The sequence below is a fragment of the Somniosus microcephalus genome, chromosome 2 (assembly GCF_052327205.1).
Source record: "Somniosus microcephalus isolate GS21.2 chromosome 2, FLI_Smic_1.0, whole genome shotgun sequence".
In the NCBI taxonomy this organism is placed as follows: Eukaryota; Metazoa; Chordata; class Chondrichthyes; order Squaliformes; family Somniosidae; genus Somniosus; species Somniosus microcephalus.
In genome coordinates, this window is record NC_140988.1 from 92,536,561 (window position 1) to 92,560,704 (window position 24,144).

At 44.2% G+C, this 24,144-nt stretch overlaps 1 protein-coding gene across 1 annotated transcript in view; it reads right to left on the minus strand.

The window, feature by feature from the left end:
* otud4 (OTU deubiquitinase 4) overlaps positions 1-24,144 on the minus strand; it is a 116,832-nt gene that overhangs the window by 34,033 nt on the left and 58,655 nt on the right. The window contains exons 7-11 of the mRNA XM_086011179.1: positions 18,932-19,079; positions 13,521-13,587; positions 8,247-8,367; positions 8,086-8,150; positions 3,226-3,323 (exon numbers count right to left, since the gene is read on the minus strand). Of these exons, the coding sequence (XP_085867305.1) occupies positions 3,226-3,323; positions 8,086-8,150; positions 8,247-8,367; positions 13,521-13,587; positions 18,932-19,079 (499 nt within the window). The remainder of the gene's footprint in view (positions 1-3,225; positions 3,324-8,085; positions 8,151-8,246; positions 8,368-13,520; positions 13,588-18,931; positions 19,080-24,144) is intronic.

Below are 24,144 nucleotides of genomic sequence, written 5' to 3' on the forward strand. Positions count from 1 at the left end.
ATACAACAGCTCGACAAACCTTACCAGCCTTACTGGAACACCATCTGACATTCAAGCTCAGAAAATACAGGCAAACGTCATCCCACATTAGTCTCGGTAAGCTTCAACACAATTACACTGCTAGATAGATTCTTCGGTATCTCAGGAAGCCAGGGTTTACAGTCATAACCAATTAAGTGGTACAAGTAAAAACTGCAAGGCAACCTGATCTGCTTATTTGATAAGATTCAGAAAATACCGGCACAGAATCGATGTGCCATCTTTGAATGCACTAAAAGCATATTCTCCAAGGGACACATTCTCTGGTCCTACGGAAATCAGCTGGCCAGCTAATTTATTCCCTCAAGGGCCAGTTACTCCAAATTGCAACTTGTAGCAAGACAACGTGTTCTGCCACACCACAGAGAACTACTGCATGTGCTGTTAGGAGGTACTAAATCAGGAGGATACCATATGCAATTAATATAATAGTCACTTGAATGATCAATAACCTATTAGAGTGAAACGCAAGAAAAATTTCACAGTTTCTTTTCCAAAAGCCCCAACAGCTCGCTACAGATAGGTTTACTGTTAATAGGATATATGCCTCAAACTATAAGCCGTGACCTCAAACAAAAACAGTTATATTTTAAAAATGCATTAGTGAGATTAACGTTAATTGTCTATCTAGCTTTGGATCCGTTGTTTAACAAGCACTCAACGAAACAAAGCTAACAGGTCAAAACATTCCTGCTACAGGTCATTACATGAGTAGACTGTGAAACATTGGCCCAGAATTTGCTGAAAAAATAAAGGTGTCTGACTGACGCATGCTATGATTAATGCACAAATCAGCCAGCAACTTGTGATGAGGAAGTGATTCCCTGTGAACTGCGAATCACAAGTTGAAACTGATTTGCGCCGCTCCGCCACCATTAGCTTCACGAAAACGGCATCTTGTCCTTAACCTCCCTGTGATTTTTATCAAGTTGCTGCATTTGAGCATTAATTGCCCATTAAACGTGCCACAGAACGTGAAGTCTAGTACTTAACAGCACAAGTACCCTTTTAATGTGATAATTGTTATTGACTGCCAATTAACCTCCCTTGCCCAGAAAGCAAACAATTAAAATGTGGAGTCTCATTCCTTCAGGTTGTGAATTGTTATTGGAGATTTTTAAAATGTCAAATTTTAAATTTTTGAGTTACTTTTTCTAACTTTTCCTTTCTGCCTTTTTTTTCCTCACTGCCTTTTTTTTCTCACTTGTAATCAAATCTTTCTTTCCTCTCCTTGTTTCTCTTTCAATGGCCCAGTAATTCCGGGCACAACGCGCGAGTACGGACGGGGTACTCACGCGTGTGCCCGGAGGAATTGCCGGTTTTCAGCATGCACAGCGCATGTGCTGAAAACCGGCATTTCCTGTCCTCTGACCCAAGGGGTTAAGAGGCAGAACGCGCGCGACTGCACTGGCAGCGCGTGCGCAGTAAAATTCCTTTTTTTTTTCCCCCCCAGAGTTGCGCGTGTGTAAAGGCCTCCGGTCTTTACGCGTGGAAAAACAAGACGTAAGTATTTCGTTTTTCAGGTAAGTGGGCTTTTAGTACAATGTAGAAATTTTTTTTCCACAGGTTTGTTATTTTTAAAGAATTTACAGGATGGTAAGTTTAGTTTTAGACCCTATTTTTTAAAAATTTATTTTTTTCAAAAATTTGATTAATTGTTTAAAACATTTTTTTAAACTTATTTATAGTTATTATAATCAGTGGGATGTTTTTTAAAATTTTATTTAAAGTTAAAGTAGTGTTTTGGCAGCCCATAATTTTCATGAGTTTGACAGCTCTTACTGTCAAACTCATGAATGAGTTTCCCCACCCCTGATTAGCTGCACAGTGCTCACCTGATCCCAGCCGGCACATCGCACTAACTACTCCGCTGGATCAGGTAAGCACAGCGCACCGACAGCTGAACCGGGCCTGTGACAGGAAATGCGAGCAGGCCCGGGCTTCAGATGTCGGCGCGCAGGGGGAGTGCAGATTGGGGGCTTGCACACGCGGCAAGCCCCCGATCCTAATTTCAGGGCCTATATCTAATTTGACATTGAATTCACTCACTCTAATTCACCCTCCTTCTCAGTCGTGCCTCTTTTTATTTCTCAATCCTTAAACCTCATTGGTTAAGGATGTTTGTCCCATTGTTCACCAAGGTCCCAGATGCCCTGTTGCCCTCTCTGCGCATTTATCAGCTCGCACTTCCAGCAACTTTGTAGGCAAAGATGTTTAAAACCTAAACGTGCATGTACAAGTATAACTAACAGGACATGCCGCGAGATGTCCCACTCCAGCAAAATCTGCACCAAAACATTTAAGTGAGAACTGCATTCATGGGAAAGGTAAGTAGAAAAATATCTTCCTCCCCTACTCTCCTGCAAGCTTTGGGTCATGCAGGAGTAAGATTCCATGAGTGCAGGTCACCCTCCAGTATTTCATCCAGGTGGCCATATTTCATACGCGAGACTAGCCAGTGAGCATCAGAAGACTATTCAATTATAGGGTCATTACAGCAGTGCCAGATCCTATTCTCAACCACATCCACATGTACACATCTTTCAATGGGGTTCAGTGGTGAGCAATCAATAGTAGGAACTCAACTTGCTTTGCTCCCACTCCCCCTACCCCCTCTATAGCCCATGACCCCCATTACCAGTATGGTTGAATTTACCCAACTCAAAACAGACTGAATATTAACTTGGGACCTACCTGAATAGTATGACTCAGATTCTTACTGGGAAATGCAGTTACCATCTGAGCCATCAGGGAAACTAGATAAATACTTTCCATTAAAAGTATTTATCTCTACATAGTCCGCAACCTCCTTCCCCCCCAACCCCCAAGATGATTTTAAGGCGCTTTACATTTTTTATCCAGGGTCCAAATCTGGTTCTCAGGAGAGGGACTTATGTTCACCATTCTCCAAGTTTACGTAGTGAACTGGTTCAAGCCTCATGCAGATCAGTTGGGAAACTGGAAATCTACTGTCCCTGCATATGCACTGTTCCATTATGCTGGCATCTGCTGCTCTGCGCACTGTTGTCATGAAAGTCACATGCATCAACGCGCTCGCATCACGATGCAAGAAAGCTGATACGCTGAACCTGGATAAAATGTAAAGCAGTCATCTAATCTTCTTAAACAAATGCTGAAAAGTAGGCACAATGTAAGTATAATTAAAATTAAAACAGTCAAACTTACTTTTCTCCTAGTTCTTCTACGAAGACAACGACTGGTCCATTGTCAGGACTGACCGCCTGAATGTGTGCATTGTAGCACTTACCATTATCCAGGCATACCTAAGGAAGAGGTTAGGAAAGAATTTTAATATATAAACTTTCTCAGAGTTTTCATTATTTACATAATGCATACATAACAGGCAAACCGGAGCATGTTACAAAGCAGTAACTCATCCAGGGACATCAGTGATATAAGCCATGGGAATGGGATGAGGATACAGGCATTAGAGGATAGACATGGACCGAGATGATGAAGTACTTCATAGGACATGTTGATCCTCTGCAGCAGAGACCATCCTGTTCAGCAGAGACCAGAGGGTAATGTTGCCTATAGAGGGCAGCAGGCCCTAGTGAAGATATGAGAACAGAATATTCTGGAGTGTAGTTTGATTTTGGGAGTATTTATAGAGCATTTCTTCAAGAGATTAAATGAGTGGGTTAGCGTCCAAAATAGAATAGATCAGTATACAGGGGTTGATGGACATTTTCTTATTCCATGCTTTATGTTTTTATGAGTCACTGCCTTCAGGACAGGAGGGGGTAGAAGGAAGGAAATCACAGTAGAAGAGAAAATTATATACTATTATTTCTCAGTAATTAACCGATCATCGTTTTCCCAGTAATTAACTGATCATTCCACAAATTTGCAGTGATCTAATAAGAGTTCCTTCTCTCCTCTTTAGACTCCAACTTTTCGGTTCCTTTGTTCTTGCCTGCTGCCTTTACACTTTTCAGCCTTGGTCGTGTCCTGACCTATGAGCGTTGCCCCCTCATTTAAGTTTCTCAATGTTCTAAATATGCCTCTCTTGTCTCTCATTATGTGAAAACAACTCAGCTTCCAAGACTTCAATTCACCACAATAGTAATTAAGAGCAGTATCTGATAAGATACCCATTCTCGTTGGCTTCATGAAACTTCATGATAGTTGAATTTTTTTTTTATAAATATGGTTTCCTAGAATGTAAATGATGAATCTCTATTGTGAACAAATCCTTCCCATATTTTAGTTTCTTTTATGCTGCAATTGTGTACAAATTAAGACAAGTAAATCTAAAAAAAATATAAATCTGACATGACAGAGACAGGACAGATCAGTAAATAATGTTAGAACAGTTCTGTTTGAAAACAATTTAAAAAGCTAATGACTATTTAAACATGTAGAAGTTACATTTCAATCTATGAAGGCTGCTAACCCAGGAAGCAGTGCATTCATAGCAAGTGGTGGGGGGTGCAGAGAGGAGAAAAACAGAGGGAACAGAGCAGGGAAAATACTCTCTTACACATTTCAATGTCAATTCAGAGCTCCCCTGCATTGTCATGTTCACCACGAATGGCAACATACAGTGAGATGCTAGACCAATACAAGTGTTCCTGAGTTAAGATTGTTTCAGGAATGTCAATCTAGGTTTATTTTTAAACAAATCAATCAATTTCTTCATTTCTAAATGTATATTTTATTAGAATATTCTTTTAAAATATCAGAAAACCTGATTGGGGAAAAAAGCACCAAATCCAATGTTGATTTTCGTATCTATTATATAAAATTTGGATCGTGGCGTGCATTTCATTAAAAAGTCACTACAGGTACACTATCCCTTATCCGAAAGCCTTGGGACCAGCTGAGTTTCGGTTTTTGGAATTTTTCGGATTTCAGAAGGTATTATTAGAAGACTGGGAAATTTGTATTTAATATAAATTTTAAAAGTTCAGGCTACCTCTTGCGACTGTTCCGTGTCTCATTCCCCTTCCTGCTTCTCTGGAAAGCCGGATATTGGCTGACTCCTACTAAGCTGGCCCGCAAATCAGGTCGGGTGGGGGGGGGGGGGGGGGGGTGAGAAAAGAATATCGGACGGGCCGCGGTTCGGTTCGGGTCGGGGGGAGAAAAGAATATTGGACCGGCCGCTGTATTGTTGGGTTCACTCCCGGTACCTCCTTCACACTGCCCGGCTCGGCCTGCAATCTCCTACCCAGGAGGGAACTCTGTGACCCTCTGCCCTGCTCAGCGTAAGTCGTGCGCCACTCTGGTCATGTCGTGCGCACGACTTACGCTGAACGAAAAAACTTTCGGTTTTTAGAGTTTTCGGAAGTTCGGATAAAGGATAGTCTACCTGTACAAGTATCTACAGTGCCTGTACTCCTGTAGGTGGCACTGTAATAGGGCTTTTCAATGCTAAAGATGAAACACTGTGACACATAATAGCTTCTACAGGAGACTTTGGTTTATCCGGAGGTTGTATGTCCGGAAACCTCGATCTACCGGCAGAGATCAGGAGCCGTTCTGTTAGGTTGTTTTTCTTCTCGTGGCTTTTTTTCCCCAACAGTCAGGCTTTGGAAAGTCTCTCTGAAGCTGTTGCTAAGCTAGAGACGCTTCCAAGGTCTGGGCCAACTGTTTGAAGCTGTTGCTAAGCAACAGTGTTTGTTGTCAGATACGGAGATGAAAATCTCCATATGCTTCAACATTAACTTTGTATGTCCGGCAGTTTTGATAGATCGGCAACAGCTCGGTCCCGTCGGTGCCGGATAGAACAAAGTTTCCTGTATTTTGTAGTTCAAGATAGAATCACTCAAAATGCTTTCTGACATTTGTTTTTCATCCATTATTTTTTCTAATGTTCAAAGTGAGGGTTTAAGTAAAAATTAAAAACTGAGAAGTTACATATTTCACAATAACAATTAAATTTATCAAATTGTTTTTGTGTCTATAAATGCCTTCATTAAAGCTTTTACTTCAAGGCCTCAGCCTTTCCCCAAAACCAGCTTGGGCTGGTTATTTCTGCACAGACCTGTGATACTGTCAGCTGAATTTGGATTCTGCAGTTTGAGTATGTGCAGTGTACCTAATTTCCTAGGATGCTGTTTACCATTTAGTTAACTGTACTGATGGGATGTTTTTCTTTACCTCCTAGTAGTTTTGACCCAGTACATTTTCTTCAAATAATTTTGAAATACAAGAGACATATTTCAAAAGCTTTACTGAGGTAAGATTTATATGAAGTGTTCTTTAAAAAAAAAAGCAGCTGTGTGCGTGTTTTGTGTGTGAGTGGCCTGATTCCACACTTGTTCCGGTTTCTGTTTTGCATTCTATATATTTTTTTAAGTACATATGCTGAGAGGGAGAGAGAGAGATTTCTTCATTTAATGTTACTTCAATTTTCAAAGAACACATGTTGAACTGTGAAGCCATCTGGTTATCTCCACCTGCGTTTTGTTGACAACAAAAAGGTCAATTCTAATGGCTTATACCTGGGAGACAGAGATTCCAATTTCGAACACCTATGATACAGATTGAGAGAGAAGCAGACAGGCAGCTTTTCTTCATTTTAATTTGATTTTTTTTTTTAAAAAGGATGTTGAATTTTGAAAGAAACAAAATCCCCTTTGGGGAAAATGTAGCAAGGTACGGTAGGAGGGAAACTGGTCAGAAGTGAAGTGGCCTCTCAGAACCCACCCTGGGGTGAGCGAGTGCAACTGCAGGAGAGTAGATTGAGGGTTATGGATGAGATGAGTGACAGCGGAGCAAGGGGGAGGACAGGGCACAAGAGTCCAGTGGATAGTTCTAAGGGAACAAGGTAGTAGTAGTGATAGGCATAAGAGGGTGCTATGAAGGGCAATGAGTAACAGGAAAGTGAAGGGGTAGGGAATGCGATGGGAACGAGGTGGTGGAGGGGAAGCATGGGTAATTGAGGGAAGAGCATAGAAAGGGAGCCGCAGAAAGCCGCATTTTGCCCACAACTCCCACCCCAAATGCAGCTATTGGTAGCTCCTTTCCCTGTCACACCACACCATTCCTTCAGCAAGTCTAATCCAAGAGGAAAGAAAAAAGATGGACAGAAGCAAAACAAGATATGGGGAGAGAACCAGAACAGAAGAGAAAGAGATAGAAGCAGGAGAGAGAGCGAGAAAATCAGCAACATAAAGGCAGACAGGCAAGAAAATGAATGTATTTTTTGACTTACCTTACACAACGCCACCGGAGATCGAGTAGTTTTATGTTAAAAAATTAAATATGGGTTGCAACATTCCACACAGTACCTGTTACACAGGTAGGTGGCGCTGTGATCAGGCATCATAACATTACCAGCTTTTAAACAGAACCAAATGAAGTGTCAATTAGAATATCTAATGCATTTCGCCCATTGCCCACGAGTTTGGCTTTGCAGGAATATCAACCAAAGGCCTATCAATCAGACAAGTAAACTGTTTGAAGAAACAATTTTTGTTGCAGGCACCCTAATTAATATAATTTTTGACCCCCATCCCCCCCATAACATGCAATTATTCAAACCCAATCCGGGATGCTCCACTTCCCTCCCCATTAAGAGTGTGCTGAGGGCCTTGAATCCATTCCTCGGCCTTGGCGATACCCCAACCCAATCCCCCACAAGTTCCTACCCCTTTCCCCCTATTCAGCAAGTCCCTGGACTGCAGCCTGAACTGTGGCCTTAGTGATACCTCCTCCCACTGGACATATTTTTGGGCCTGTACCAGAACCCTCTGCCAGCCACCTTGTCCCCCCTCCAAGCATGTTTTGAGCCTACAGACTGATCTCCACGCCTTCCAAGCATGTTTTCAGGCCTGCAGCCTGATCCTCATCCTGCTGCAACCAGGGGCATTTTTGGGTTTTGAGTTTGGATTTCAGCCCCCTCATTCCTTGTCCCCCTCCCCTAACCTCTGCTCCTCCAGTCCTAATCCCCTTCCTTGTCCCTTCCCAAAAGATTGAGACCAAACAGCAAGTGCTGCACGCATTAAAAAATACATCACCAGAATTTCCAATTCAGAATTTCAAAAAAGCAAAAAGCAAACATTTTGCATCAATGCTTACCTTACATTTATCCCCAACAGTGTACTGCATTCCAGCAGCAATAGAATAATCTCTCTTCTGCTGTGCTGCAAAGTACAGTTTAAATAGAAATATTTAACAGCAGCAATGTGTGAAATAGCCAGTTCAGAATCAAAAGGTTGCGAATTACACAAGACACTCACCTTGTTCTGATTTCTGCCAAACTTCATACTCAATATTTCTGTAAACATTTGGGTTCAATGCTCGGAGGATCTTTCTAGGAAAGGAGATGTGGGCAGAACTTTCACTTTTCACTTGCTGTTTCTGAGAACATAAGGGATAATAAAAACACATGTTTGAACTACTTTGAAAGTTTGCCTACACAGTAAAACATGTAAAATGTTCCTCTTCTATCATTTGGTTAAAAATATGGGTAACAAAATATCCTTTAGTTTTTGCTGATTTATTTGTTTTACATAGAATTTACAGCACAGAAACAGGTCATTCGGCCCAACTGGTCTATGCCGGTGTTTATCTCCACACGAGCCTCCTCCCACCCGAATTCATTGCACCCTATCAGCATATCCTCTATTCCCTTCTCACTCATGTACTTATCTAGCTTCCCCTTAAATGCACCTGCGCTATTCGTCTCAACCACTTCCTGTGTAGCAAGTTCCACAGGTTTCTCCTGTCTTGGTTTCCTGATCCAAGAACTTCCATCAATATCGTTCTGTAGCCAGCTGCTTTAAAAGGGCAGGAAAGCTCAGGCAAATGACACACTGATCACTGCCACCCCACTCCCTTCCAGTTAGGAGGTGCTTGGCCTCCACTCTCCAGCACCTCACAGCAGGACAGTTGAGATTATGGACTCATCATTTGGGGAAACCTCAGATGCAAACCTATTTCCTATTACTCTGTGGTACAAGGCATCACTGATCCTCAAAATATTCCATGACACAAGCAAGCTACAATTAAAACACCAACAGGTAGCAGTGAAATATATACGGGCCGGTTTGCTCCCTGGTCTGTGCAAGTTAGCTGATCTCAGCCAAGACAATGGTAGAGATGCTGGCAGGTATCTGGCACGGATCCGTCCCTTCCCCATAGAGAAAAAAGAACAAAATGACAGATAGTCAGGCTAAGCTAAAAGCAATTCTCTGCTAATCGTGATGTAATTATGTCAGAAAAGAATGCAACATCCTTTGATCACTCAGTATCGCACATAGACTGATAGTCTCCCAAAAATAGCAGGAGCTTTCACAAAACTGCCAAATGCCATGCTATTTTATATTGTCCAACAGGCAGCAAACGGAGGGTTAGAACCTTCTATCTGGCTTTGGTGAGGTCTATAGACTAGTCAAGAGAGCAACCCTCTCAATGTTACTGTTTTAAAAAGCTTTCCTGGAGTAAGTATTCTTATCAATTGTCTGTACAGTGGAACAACATTATTACAAATGAATACATAACAAATCTTCTTTCCAGCTTCAGAAAGCAATTTTATTATATCAAGGACCTTAAAAAGGACAACTTCACTGGTGCCAAGTTGTAATAGTGACGTTTGACTGTATTTACTGAGTGATATCATCTGAATGTGCTTCCCTCAGTAATGAGCAAAAGATTTGTGCTTTTAAATAAAAGCATCTATCTGGTTTCAAAACTATACAATGTGTATTCAAGTGTCAGCTTGGCTCAGGTGGTAGCATTCTCACCTCCAAGTCAGAAGGTTGGCAGTTCAGGCATCACTACGGACTTGTGTATATAATTTGTGTCAATTCTTCAATGTAATGCTGAGGGAGTGCTACATTGATGGAGGTGCTGTCTTTCAGGCAAGACACTGACCTAGAAATTGGACAAGGCCTGAAAACGGTCACAGGGATTGCAATGTACGATTAACCTGCGCCCGTTCCTTCCAACGCAGGCAGCACACAAACTGCATTTAAATGACAGTAGCGTGCAGCCCAGCGCTAAATGCGCTGATGAGTGGCTGCATGCCTCAGCAGGGGGCCGAAGTTCGTTTGAGGCTAACACCAGTTAAAGCTAGCCTGTATTTCTTAAAGGGGAGGTGCCTTCTGGCTGCAGCAGGTGCTGGAAATGGCTGGGGAAGAGAGTGTGAGCAAGAAGACAATGTACTGATGGCGCAACAGGGCAGAGAGCAGGCTCCAAGATTCTCTGACACAGCACTGGATGGCTTGGTGCTGTAGATGGGCAGGGGGAGAGAGGTCCTGTATTCTCGCCAGACAAACTCTTAGAAGGGAATGGGAGCAGATAGCCTTCTCTTCTTCTTAGGCAGTCCCTCGGAGCCGAGGATGACTTGCTTCCACATTAAAAATGAGTTTGCAGGTGACTGATTAGTCCAATGTGAGACCTACAGTCTCTGTCACAGGTGGGGCAGACGGTGGTTGAAGGGGCGGGTGGGTGGGGTGCTTGGGTTGACATGCCCTCCTTGCGCTTGCTCCCGGCGAAGAGACTCGAGGTGTTCGGCGCCTTCCCGGATGCTTCTCCTCCACTTTGTGGTGTCTTGGGCCAGGGATTCCCAGGTGTCGGTGGGGATGTTACACTTTTTCAAGGAGGCTTTGAGGGTGTCCTTGAAGCGTTTCCTCTGCCCACCTGGGGCTCTTTTGCCGCGCCAGAGCTCAGAGTAGAGCGCTTGTTTCGGGAGTCTTGTATCGGGCATGCGGACAATGTGACCCGTCCATCGGAGCCGATTGAAGCTTTGACCACGCTCAATGCTGGGGATGTTGGCCTGGGCAAGAACACTGACGTTGGTGCGCCTATCCTGCCAATGGATTTGCAGGATCTTGCGGAGGCAGCGTTGGTGGTACCTCTCCAGTGCTTTGAGGTGCCTGCTGTACATGGTCCTGGTCTCGGAGGCATACAGCAGGGCGGGTATCACTGCTGCTCTGTAGACCATGAGCTTAGTGCCGGGTTTGAGGTCCTGGTCTTCAAACACTCTCTTCCTCAGACGACCGAAGGCTGCACTGGCACACTGAAGCCGGTGTTGGACTTAGTCGTCGACATCTGCCCTTGTTGACAGTAGGCTCCCGAGGTATGGAAAGTGGTCCACGTTGTCCAAGGCCTTGTCGTGGATTTTGATAATCGGGGGGCAGTACTGTGTGCTGGGGGCAGGTTGGTAGAGGACCTTTGTCTTATGGATGTTTAGTGTAAGGCTCATACTCTTGTACGCTTCGGTGAAGGTGTTGACGATGGTTTGGAGTTCGACCTCCGAGAGAGCGCAGACGCAAGCGTCGTCTGCATACTGTAATTCAACGACAGAGGGTGGGGCGACCTTGGATCTGGACTGGAGCCGACAGAGGTTGCACAGTTTCCCGTTTGTTCTGTAAATTAGCTCCACTCCAGCGGGGAGCTTACTGAGGGCGAGATGGAGCATTGCAGCAAGGAAGATCGAGAAGAGCGTTGGTGCGATGATACAGCCTTGTTTGACCCCGGTTCGTATGTGAATTGGGTCTGAGGTGGAACTGTTGGTCAGGATCACGGCTTGCATGTCGTCATGAAGCAGGTGGAGGATGGTGACAAACTTTTGAGGGCAGCCGAATTTGAGGAGGACACTCCATAATCCCTCACGGTTGACAGTGTCGAAGGCCTTTGTGAGATCAAAGGCGGCCAAGTACAGCGGTTGGTGCTGTTCCCTGCATTTCTCTTGTAATTGACGTGCGGTGAAGATCATGTCCATTGTGCCCCTTAGTGGGTGGAATCCGCATTGCGACTCTGGGAGGTGCTCTTCGGCCACTGGGAGAAGGCAATTGAGGAGGATTATTGCGATGACTTTCCCTGTGGCAGACAGCAGGGAAACTCCTCTGTAATTACCGCAATCGGACTTGTCACCTTTCTTGAAGATGGTCACAATTACGGTGTCTCCGAGATCCCCTGGCATGCTCTCCTCCTTCCAGATAAGAGAAATGAGTTCATGAATTCGCACCAGTAGTGCTTCCCCGCCATGCTTTAGTGCCTCGGCGGGGATTCCATTTGCTCCTGAGGCCTTGTTGTTCTTCAGTTGTCGGATGGCCTTTTCAACCTCATGCCGGGCTGGGGTTGTGCTGAGATGGTGGCGGGTATCATGCTGTGGGATGGAGTTGAGGACACTCGCGACGAAGACAGAATCGCGGTTAAGGAGATCTTCAAAGTGCTCCTTCCAGCGGGCACTGACTGCCTCTCATTGCGGTCAAAGCCAGCAGTGTAGTCTCGAGGACCTGGATGCAGTGCCGCAAGAAGTTTAATGAACTCACACGAGTGGTCAAGGTGCGTGAATTAATCCTCAAATGCCAGATCCTTACAAATGAACCACTAGGCTCAAGCACTGCTCAATTTACCAGCCCCACTTCATTCACCTACCAACAATCTCTATCAATCATGACTCATATCTCACATTCATAGCTTCACCTCACCCTCACACACTTAGCACTGCTGCAAGCCTCACACCCACATCTCAGAGCTTGCACACACTGCCAGCTATTCAACCATGACAGGCACATCACCCAAACACACTGCACCGCACTCACTGACACACTTCCCTCTCTCTTGCAGGACAAGGTGTCTCATAACCAGAGGCAGCAGGTGCTACCCACAGGGAGACATGTGCACCTGCATGACCTAACCCCACATGGAAGAGACGCTCGTTTCTTGAATAAAAATTCATGGCCACGCTCACCCTTACAGCCACTAGCAATGCCATCCTTACCCTGCTCAGAGGCTGCAGTTCTGTCTGCAACAGGTGGCAGATTTCAGTGAGCGCCTCCTTAGTGAAGCGGAGATGTCGTACACACTGTTCCTCGCGGAGGCTGAGGTAGGGGAATTGTTCCCTGAAGACCCTGGATGGATATGGCCTCCTGCTGAAAGCCCTTCTCCCCCTTCGAAAGATTGTCCTCCTCTGTGTTGCCTCTGCTCATTCTCCCAGTCATGCTGCAGGCCAAAGGGGATACAAACTACTACACCCATATCTGGGAACAACTGGTCTGAAGTAATCAGGCACACCACTCCCTGGATACTTCAGCAACTTCAAATAAGATAACAAACCACCAAACACTTCTCACTAAGAGCCAGTTGAAATCAATCAGCAACTAACCTGAAAGGAGTTGATGATCTCTTTAAATTGCACTGGTGGGGGTCCTTCCATCTGCTGAACACATGTTCAGCTGTGTGTGTTTAAGAGAGGGCATTACCTGGAGCGTTGAAGTCAAAAATGGCAGCACTAATGTCAAATCTGCGTTACATGCTGACTGACGTCATGATCTGCCTATTCTGCATACTTTTGGCGCATGCTCCTAGCGCCTGCGACCTCACCAAAATGGCATCTGGCGTGGCCTGCACCAGAAGTGTGCGCGCAAGGCGAGAACGTCATTTTTGACTCAAAACGGTATCCACAGCGCCGAAAAACCGGGCGCTATGAAGCCGAATTTCCTGGCCATTAAACTTTAATACCACACATCAAAGTTTTCAATATTCTATAATTTAAGGATTACCTTTAGGACTTTATTACATGACTGGGACTTGAATCCATTCACGTCACTCTCATCAGCAGCTTTGCCCCTGTTAAAGATTTTAAAAGGACATTAATGTACAGCCACAGAATTTATATATTTTAAACCAGTGATAAGACAGCAGCAAAATCACAAAGAAAATCCATCAAAATGACCTGAGAAACATTATAATTGAGACTATAAAGGTTGACGTTTAAAAAGAATAAAACTTGTAAGCATATATTTTAGCACAATGCATAAGTTTTCACTCTTCCACGTGAGGCTACAGTATCCCCTTGTGCTGAAAATCAAATCAGAATGATACCCGGACTTCAAAGGTTAAGTTACGAGGAGAGATTACACAAATTAGGGTTGTATTCCCTAGAATTTAGAAGGTTAGGGGGTGATCTGATCGAAGTTTTCAAGATATTAAGGGGAACAGATGGGGTAAAAACTATTTCCGCTGATTGGGGAGTCTAGGACTAGGGGGCATGGTCTAAAAATTAGAGCCAGGCCTTTCAGGAGTGAAATTAGGAAACACTTCCACACACAAAGGGTGGTAGAAGTTTGGAACTCTCTTCCGCCAACGGCAATTAATGCTAGATCAATTGTTAATTTTAAATCCGAGATTGACAGATTTTTGTTAGCCAAAGGTATTAAGGGATATGGGCCAAAGGCGCGTATATGGAGTTAGGGCGCAGATCAGCCATGATCTCACTGAATGGCGGAACAGGCTCGAGGGGCTGAATGGCCTACTCCTGTTCCAATGTTCCTAAAATGCTGCATCTATTAAGATTACCCTCCACTAGGACAAATATCAGATTATCTTTCAAATTAACATTAAATTGCAAAAAAATAATTAGGTTAAAACTCTCTCAAGTAACCAAGACAGTTAAAAAAAAACAAATATGAGAATCCAATTAACTTCCTAGCTATCACCTACTGCGGATCAGGGTGTTCTCGCTCATTAACAGCATCTGTAGGTGATAGTTCCTATCGAGCTGTCATGGATACCAGTCTTTTCTAACTAAAGCTCACAGGTTAACAAGTTTGAAATAATGATCACTATGGTAACTGTTCTGTGAGAAATGGAGTCTAGTCATTTTTCCTGTGCAGGGATCGAACGAGAAAGAAATGAACTGTAAATAGCAAGTAATCATCTGTAGCTGTGTATGGGACATATTTTTCTTTTCATTGATGTGGTTTTTTTTTGTAAATCAGCTTTGAAAACTCCTCCTTAGAGTCCTATAGGTAATCCATATAGAATGAAAAAGGCAAGCATATTTTGTTATCGATTAAGGGGGATCTATTGCAAGCACCTTTGGTTCCTATTGTTATCATCAGCATGTTTGACAGTCCTGTCTTTGACCAACCATGCTTTTTGTTTTATTTGCTCTCTGCCATGTTTTTAACTAAACAACGAGAATGACATGGACATAGAGCAAGTACGAGTCTAAGACTAAGGGTGAGAGCGACATCAAATGATCTTTTCAAGCAAAACAGAATGAGGCAGAAATAAAGAAAGATTGACGTACAGCAATAGAAAGTAAGAATACAAGACAACACTAGGTGAAGTAAACAAGGGGAAGGCTGAAAGTCTAAACCTAAGAGTGGGTAATGCGAAGGATTAGCACACTCTCCTATCCTTCGAGGGCCTGGTTTTGAATCCAGCCCAGACAAACAGGATAAAGTCTCCTCCCGTAATCTTTTTAAAAAGAACTCAGAATAAGTCCAACTAACATGGGCACATGGGACTCCGGAAGTTTTATAACCGAACAGTTTATGTTTTTCTGCAGAAGTATGGGAGATTAACTGAACTGTAACCCGGTAAGCATTGTCTACCTGGATTTTCAGAAAGCTTTTGATAAGGTACCTCAAGAGGCTTCTCTACAAGACAGAACGTTGTGGAATTAGTGGTAATCTGCTGTGGTGGATTGAGAACTGGCCTTATGTCTGTAGGCAGAAAGTTAGTCAATGGATTTAAACATAGAAATTGCTAGATGAAAAAAGACTAAGGTCCATCTAGCTTGCTTTCTACCACCCTGGTAGCCGCATGATACAACAATAACGGAGTTGTTGACCAATCATAGCAATCTCTATCAATTAATCTACAGACAAGACATAGGGAAAACCCTAATGGGGAGAGCTTTGCGGACCACAGGTCCAAAGTCACCTGTTCCTCCCAAGCATGCTACACTTACCACATGTATCCTAAAATATTATCTAAAAAATAAATCTATCTAATTTGCATTTGAATGAATCAATACTAACTGCTTCCACCGTCTCCCCAGGAAGCCGGTTGATAGATTGACCACTCGCACACTGAAATATTGTTTCTGCGGATTTATTTTGAATTTACCTCCTTCAAGCGCAGACTGTGTCCTCTAGTTCTACTGTACTGGACAAGGTGAACTAGCTTGTCATTGTCTACATTATCTAGATCCTTTAGAATCCTTAAAACAGCAATCAGATCATCTCTAAACCTTTTTTTTTAACCAGTGAAAACATTCCTAATTTACATAATCGCTCCTCATAATCAAATCCCTCCAATCATTCTGGTTGCTCTCTTCTGTTTCCTTTCATCAGCTGCATCATCCTTTTTATTTATACTGTGGCAACCAGAACTGCGAACGGTATTCCAAGTGCAGTCGTACCACGGATTTATAAACTGGCAGGATTACCTCACTAGTTTGGCTCTATGTTGACCTTTTAATACATCTGATCTGCTTTACCCACTGCCACCGTGCATTGTTGCAATAGCTTCAATTTATTGTCGCAGGGCCCCCAGATCCTTTATTTTTTTTATGCACATTATTTTCTTTCCATATAAGTAATAGTCCTTTCCTGGAATGTTTGTCCCCATGTGATGCACTTTGCATTTCTCTACATTGAATCTCATCTGCAACTGTGTGCCCAATTCCCAAGTATATTCAAATCGTCCTGCAGCTTATCCTGTTCAGCTTTGGAGTCTACCACCTTCATTAGCTTTGCATTATCTGCAAATTTAGCCACCGTACTTGTGACTCCTAGCTCCAGATCATTTATAAAGATATTAAATAAAAGTAGTCCCCAAAACAGACCCCCCCATTGGGACTCCACTGGTAAATTTCTCCCAGGCTGATGACAATCCCAGTACCACTACCCCCAGTCAACTAATCACGTCAACTATTGGAAAATATTTTCACTGATTCCCGCTTTCTTTATTTTCAGTACCAGGTTTTTCTTAAAAACTGTATCAAAGGCCTTACTGAATTCCAAGTACACCACATCCACTGCATTACCCCTATCAAGCTCCTTTGTCACACCCTCAAAGTAAACCAGTAAGTTAGATTGGCAAGACGTCTCCTTCATGAACCTATGCTGCCTATCTTTTATGATTTTATTTCTATCCAGATGCTCCATATTAGCTTTAATAAGGGTTTCCATAACTTTACCCAGAATGGATGTCAAACTCACTGGTCTGTAGTTTCCTGGGTCACTATTGTTACCTTTTAAAAAAAATAGGAGTAACATCTGCCCTTTCCAGTCCCCAGGCACCTCTCCAGCATTCAATGATTTCTGCAAGATTTGTGCCAAAGTTCTTGCAATTTCCTTTCTTATTTCCTTACAAATCCTCAGATGCATCTTATCCGGCCCAAGATTTATTCACCTCAAGTTTGCACAGCTGTTCGGCAACCATGCCGGTTGTAATGTGAATAGTGTCACAACATATCTCTGCAACACCCTCTAGTTCTCTTTCCAGATCAAGTAAGTTACTGGTCTGCTCCTTGGTAAAAACTGAGGCAAAAAGCTTATTTAGCACTTTTGTAGCATCAGTTGTCATGCCCTCAGCTGATCCCATGTTCAGCAGGCCTGCGCCATCCCTGTTTTTTCCTTTTTCTCTTAACATAACTAAAAAACTTTTAAAACTTGTTATTTGGATCTGCTTGGAGACCGGTTACCAGTTGTCTCTCGCAGGGATCAGGGAATAGGACCTTTGCTATTTACCATTTTTATTAATGATTTAGATGTAGGTGTTGGGGGAATGATCTGCAAATTTTCAGATGATACCAAGGTATGTGCGAGTGTTAAAACTAAAGAGGATGTTCGACTACGGCAAGCAGATCTTGATGCGTTGCAAGAATGGGCCCATGTTTGGCAAATGACGTTTAACTTAGAGAAGTGTAATGTTGTGCACGTGGGCAGGTCAAATGCTGAATATACTTACACCCTACAGGGAACAGAACTAAAGCCAGTGGTGAAAGAAAGAGATCTGGTTGTTTTCGTGCATTACTCGCGAAGGTCTATGACCAATGTTGGCTCTAGGTTGTAGTCAGAGGACAATTCACTCTAAAACAAAGCATACTATTTTGTCCTTGTAAAAGACCAGAGTTAGCCCTCAGTTAGAATACGGTGTCCAGTTTTGGTCTCCTCACCAAAATGGTGCAGAGGAGGGCCACCAGATTAATTCTTTTTAAAAACACCTTAGTTACCCAAATAGGCTCAAAGAGCTGGGTCTGTATACTCTAGAAAACAATGAGTCAGGGGTGATTTGATCAAGGTTGATAAAACAATGGAGGGACTAGATTGTGTTTATGTGGACCAATTATTTAGGGAGGACCAGGGGTCATGCTTACAAGTTATGTAAGAGTAGAACCAGGTTGGATTTGAGGTGGCTCTTCTTTTTCCAGAGAACAGTGGAACAGGGTGCCGGCCGGCTCGTATGTGAACGCTGATTCGCTGTGTTTCTTCGAGAGAGAGAGAGAGAGCTGGGCCTGTTTCTCGCTGGGGCGGAGATCACCTCATGTAAGAGGTAGGTATCCTGTAATATAAATCAGGGTCAATGTGATCCCTTGGACTAGTTTTGATCGCCTAACAGGGTCGGAGGGGTATTTTCCAGATTTTTTTCACCTAATTGGCCCGAGTTATTAATCTGGTTTTTCGTCTCTCCCAGGAGATTAAATGGCTCTAGACAGGTAGGGAGTGTCTACACTAGGCATCACAACTACATGGGACAGGTTAGATGGACTTGTGGGTCTTTTCCTGCCAGTCATTTCCATGAAAAACTAGACAAACAAGGTTGCACACATATGTACTTCACTCCAGAAACACAGGTAGTACCTCAAGGGAAGATGTACGTCAGCAATGAGAGAGAGAGAGAGATGTCACCTTCAACAGTTTCCTACCATCTGGGTTCAATGCCTTCACTGGAGCCAACCAAGTGCTATAATTAAGGTAAATTAATAATGGTTTTCATTCAAAAATGTTGCAGATGCAGGCCATTGTATTGATTGTTTCTCTGTTAACAAGGTTTGGTACAATTTTCAGGTACTGCATATCTGACTGTCCCTATTTCTGATTTCCCTCAGAGTCTCCTCCTTGTTTAAAATTCCTGAATTTGTCCTGTAAAATTTGTTTTCAATTTGACTGCTTACCCAAGCATTTCTATTTCTGTATCAGAATCGGAATCTTCACTGCCATTGAGGTGATCTTCATTTATTTCGCTGTTTGTATCCAGTACAGGTATTACTGCATCAACGTCAACCTGGAGTACATTCTGGTACAGCATTTCATACAGAATGGCTGCAAAATAAAATAAGGTTTAAGCTTACACTTTTATATACAGCACACTGGCCCTGAAAATCCACAGGATGAGATCTGGAGTTTGTGGGATTTGTATGGGGCAGGCGGGCACATCTCCAGTACCCATCTGCCCTAAGTAGCCATATAGTCCAGCACTTGCTCGCCAATGGGCTGAGGGGTGGGGAGGTGCCCAGACCCCATCTCCCTCCAGATACGTCTCCTTTGGTCCTCAGTGTAAGAGGCCGATCAAGGCGTTTTAAGAAGTATTTTAAAAATATTCTTCAGAGGGTGCGGGACACTTGTCTGGAGACCTCTCTCTTAGGTTGTTTCACAGACCCCACAATACCCCACTGCAGGGAGTAGGATTGATCGTCAATGAAAACACACACACTACCACTGATCTCCAATTGTACAGAAAATGTGACCAAACACCTGGGAGGTGGATTAGTTCCACTGTGCCCATCCAGTTGTGCTGGCCCATCCCACCTCAGATTGGAATGACTGTACGGATATGCATAATTAGGCCATCAACATATCTTCCTATAAATAGCATGTTGAAAGTAAGCTCCAATACTATACAGTATAGATAAACAGTGTTTGGGTTTTCTGTTATTAAAAATAAGATTTTGAAAATTTTTAAATTAAACATTTATTTTACCTGCATCACTTGCCAGTATTCCCTGTTGCAACTCTCTGTTTGTAATGTTTGATTTTTTTGAAATAAAATGTGGACATTTATAAAGATGTTACCTAGTATGGAACCACGTCATAAAGACCAGGAAAGTCATTAATGCTTGATCCACAATCTATGCCAAATGAGTTGATCTCAGCTAGGATGCAGTGCTACAGTTACCTTGAGTGTACCCTCACTGGGACAGGGAGAGAGAAAGAAAAAAAATGATGAGAGGAATGAGCTAGCATTCCTGCTCCTGATTGTTATCTGAAGACCACTGCTAGAAAATGCATGTGTTTGGACACCTAGTGAGAACAGGATCAAACTTGGTTACATTGCCCTCCTTGCTGACACTCACTTTCAAGGCTCATCCATTAAGAATGATCACTTAGATGAGGTACCAGAAAGGGTCCGCTGCCCATGGAATTGTACCCCATCAAAAGACGACATATCAAGGAGGAGGGAAGAAAAATAACCAAGAGATGGGTTCCACGCCATCTCCCAGTTTGGTATCAGCAGCAAATGTGTGCACTTTGCATGGAGTTTCTGAATCCACATCGTTTGAAAAGAAAGAAAAGACTTATATTTGGGATGCTCTAACCTGCAGGGCTACGGACCAAGAGCTGGGAAGTGGGATTAGCTGGATAGCTCTTTGTTGGCCGGCACGGACACGATGGGCCAAAATGGCCTTCTTCCATGCTGTAACTTTCTATGATTCTATGATATAGCGCCTTTCACGACCACCGGACATCTCAAAGCGCTTTACAGCCAATTAAGTACTTTTTTTTTTTTTAAAGTGGAGTCACTGTTGTAATGTGGGAAACGCGGCAGCCAATTTGCGCACAGTAAGGTCCCACAAACAGCAATGTGATAATGACCAGATAATCTGTTTTTGTTATGTTGGTTGAGGGATAAATATTGGCCAGGACACCGGGGATAACTTACATAACAACAGTGATCCCCACACTGAGCCCTGGAGCACCCAACTCAGTACTTCCCTCCACTCCCACCCAACTCCTGTAATGAGTACTTGCTGATTTCTACCTTTGAACCAGTTTCTTAGCTATTGCCAGGGTTTACGCTGAATCCCCACAACTTTGACCGATTGCCTTTCATGTGGGAGCCTCCTCGGTACATCAAATCTACAGCTTTTAAATGCTAATTAAATTGAATCTTAGTACATAGTATAGCCTGACTCTGATTAAAATCAGGGCTACGTGGAATCCGTGCAGATTCAACGAATGATCAATTCTTGTGTAAAATTTGAATTCGACTTTCTTCCCAAATTTACACAAAATGAGGTAGGTGGCATTTGAAGCAAAGATTACGATTTCAAAATGTCTGCCACGGCTGAAATCCAAACTCAGAACCATTTCCCCTTCCTCCACATAGAGAGTCCAAATACTCTGCCACTAGTTTTTTTTTATTCATTCACGGGATGTGGGCATCGCTGGCAAGGTCAGCGCTTATTGACCATCCCTAATTGCCCTTGAGAAGGTGATGGTGAGCCGCCTTCTTGAACAGCTGCCATCTGTGTGGTGAAGGTACTCCCAGTGCTGTTAGGTAGGGAATTCCAGGATTTTGACCCAGCAATGATGAAGGAACGGCGATATATTTCCAAGTCAGGATGGTGTGCAACTTGGAGTTAATTGTGTTCCATGCGCTTACTGCCCTTGACCTTCTAGATGGTAGAGGTCGTGTGTTTAGAAGGTGCTGCCGAAGAAGCCTTGGCGAGTTGCTGCAGTGTATCTTGTAGATGGCAAACACTGCAGCCCCGGTACGCCGGTGACGGAGGGAGTGAATGTTTAAGGTGATGGATAGGGTGCCAATCAAGCGGGCTGCTTTGTCCTGGATGTGTCGAGCTTCTTGAGTGTTGTTGGAGCTGCTCTCATCCAGGCAAGTAATGTATGTTAGTAGGCCTACAAGGGCGGAGGTGTTGCTAGATCTTGTTATGAGTAATGAAATAGATCAGGTAGATTAACTAAATATGGGTGAACACCTTGGGAGTAGTGACTACAATAAGATAAAATCCAACTAGGAAGGGAAAAAGTACAAAAACTAGAATACCAGATAGGATTTGGGCTGATGGTGAAAAGACGAGGAGTGAGCTAGCGGAGGTGAAGTAGAAGGAGAAATTACCATAAGGACTGTACAGCAACAGTAGGGTGCTTTAAAAAAAGAGATTGCAGAGATACAGAACAAGCATATTCCATTAAAAAAGGGAATCTCCTGGTAGTTTCAGGATGCAAGATAAATAATATTAGAAACCAGTTAAAATTGAAGTTGGCCTATAAGAATAATAATGAAAGAAACAGAAGGAGAATGGGAGAAAATAAGAAGGGGTTGAGAGCAGGATAAGGAAAGCTTAGCGGGAATACGAGGAAAACATTTCAAAAAACATCAAAAGGAAAATTAAGTATTTTACAAATATATCAGTAAAAAAGAGCATTGTTAAAAGCAAGGAGAGACCCACAAAAGGAGAGGGTTGTCAATTTGTATGTGATGATCAAAAAATGATGGAGGTATTTAATAACTTGTTTACATCAGTCTTTACTAAAGAGAAGGATATCAGAGAGCAGGTGTGGTAAACCACTGTTTGTATTCCTGTTTGTCCTGTTTGTATTCCACTGTGTACATGCCTGGACATGCCTCGGCTGACTCCTCCCACAGGTCCTAGTATAAAGGTGACTGCTCCCCAGCCCTTGGTATCCTGGACCGGTCGACCACTCGAGGCAGACCTCCATTCTGTTGTTAATAAAAGCCTTTAGTTACTCTTCTAACTCTCAGTCTTTTATGAGTAATTGATAGCGCATCAATTTTATTAACAACATTTTTATAATGGAGAAGATCCTCACACCAGCATGCCTGGACTTAGATCATCGGGAGGCGGACTCATCCACCAAGTTTACTCACTGGCTTAAGTGTTTCAAAAAATTCCTGACCGCCTCCGAAGCAATCAAATCGGACGAGGACAAACTGGATGTCCTGACCTCCAAAGTGAACCACCGAGTGTACTCGGTCATCCAAGACGCGACCTCGTACGCGGATGCTATCAAGCTCCTCAAGGACCAGTACACGCGCCCAGTGAACGAAGTGTATGCCAGGCACCTCCTGGGGAGTCGTAAACAACAACCTGGGGAATCGACCGTGGAATACCTTCAGGCACTGTCTGTGCTTGGCCGGGCCTGTGGTTGTAAGGATGTAAAGGCCGCCGTGTACACAGAGGAACTTATCCGGGACGCTTTTGTAGCGGGCCACAGATCCAATTACACACGACAGCGACTGTTGGAGCAGAGTAACCTCGACCTCAACAAGGCCTCTGAACTCGCACTATCGTTGGATGCAGCCTACCAGGGCATGGATGCCTACTCCTCTGCACCGTGGACGCCGCGGGGAATGACAGCCTGGGACACGGTAGGACCGCCTCATAGCGCCGTGCCACCCCAGCCACACCCCAACAACGGCCCAACTACCGCAGCAGTGTCCCAAGGCCAGACAGCAGTGCCCCAAGGCCAGAAATGCTACTTCTGTGGCCAGGCAAAACACCCCAGAGCGCGCTGCCCGGCAAAAAACGCGATCTGCTCGGGCTGCGGGAAGAAGGGACACTACGCTAGCGTCTGCAGGGCCAAAGCCACCCCGAACCCCAGCAGCGCCGCGTGTGGGCCATGCGGGCCGCCATTTTGGACCTCCCCGGCCGTGTGCGAATCACCGGTACAGCAGCCATTTTGGACGCCTCCAGCCACATGGGGATCATGGACGCCGCCATCTTGGACGACAGCCGGGACGCAGCAGGCCCCCGACACCGCCTCATCTGATACCCGCAGCGACACACCGACCCCTACGCTGGCATCCGTTACACTGGACCAAGCGAGACCGCACCAACTGGCCAGTTCCACAATGGACATTAAGGTAAATGGTCACGATACAATCTGCCTTTTTGACTCTGGGAGCATGGAGAGCTTCATCCACCCCGACACGGTGCGGCGTTGCTCTCTCCCAGTCCTGCCTGCGCAACAGCGGATTTCTATGGCCTCCGAGTCCCAGTCGGCAGACATCGGCGGCTACTGCGTGGTGACACTCGTAGTAGACGGGACCGTGTACGATCATTTTAAACTTCTGGTCCTGCCTGACCTCTGCGCTGCCGTCCTGCTGGGGTTAGATTTTCAGTGCCACCTTAAAAGTGTTACGATGGCGTACGGTGGACCCCTACCCCCACTCACAGTCCGCAGCCAGCAGCTTCCAAATTGCCCGCCGCGCACCAGGTGCAACCTCTCCACACTCAGAGTCACCCCCCCACCACTGTTTGCTAACCTCACCCCCGACTGTAAGCCCATCGCCACAAAGAGCAGGCGATACAGTGCCGGGGACAGGGTTTTCATTAAAACCGAAGTG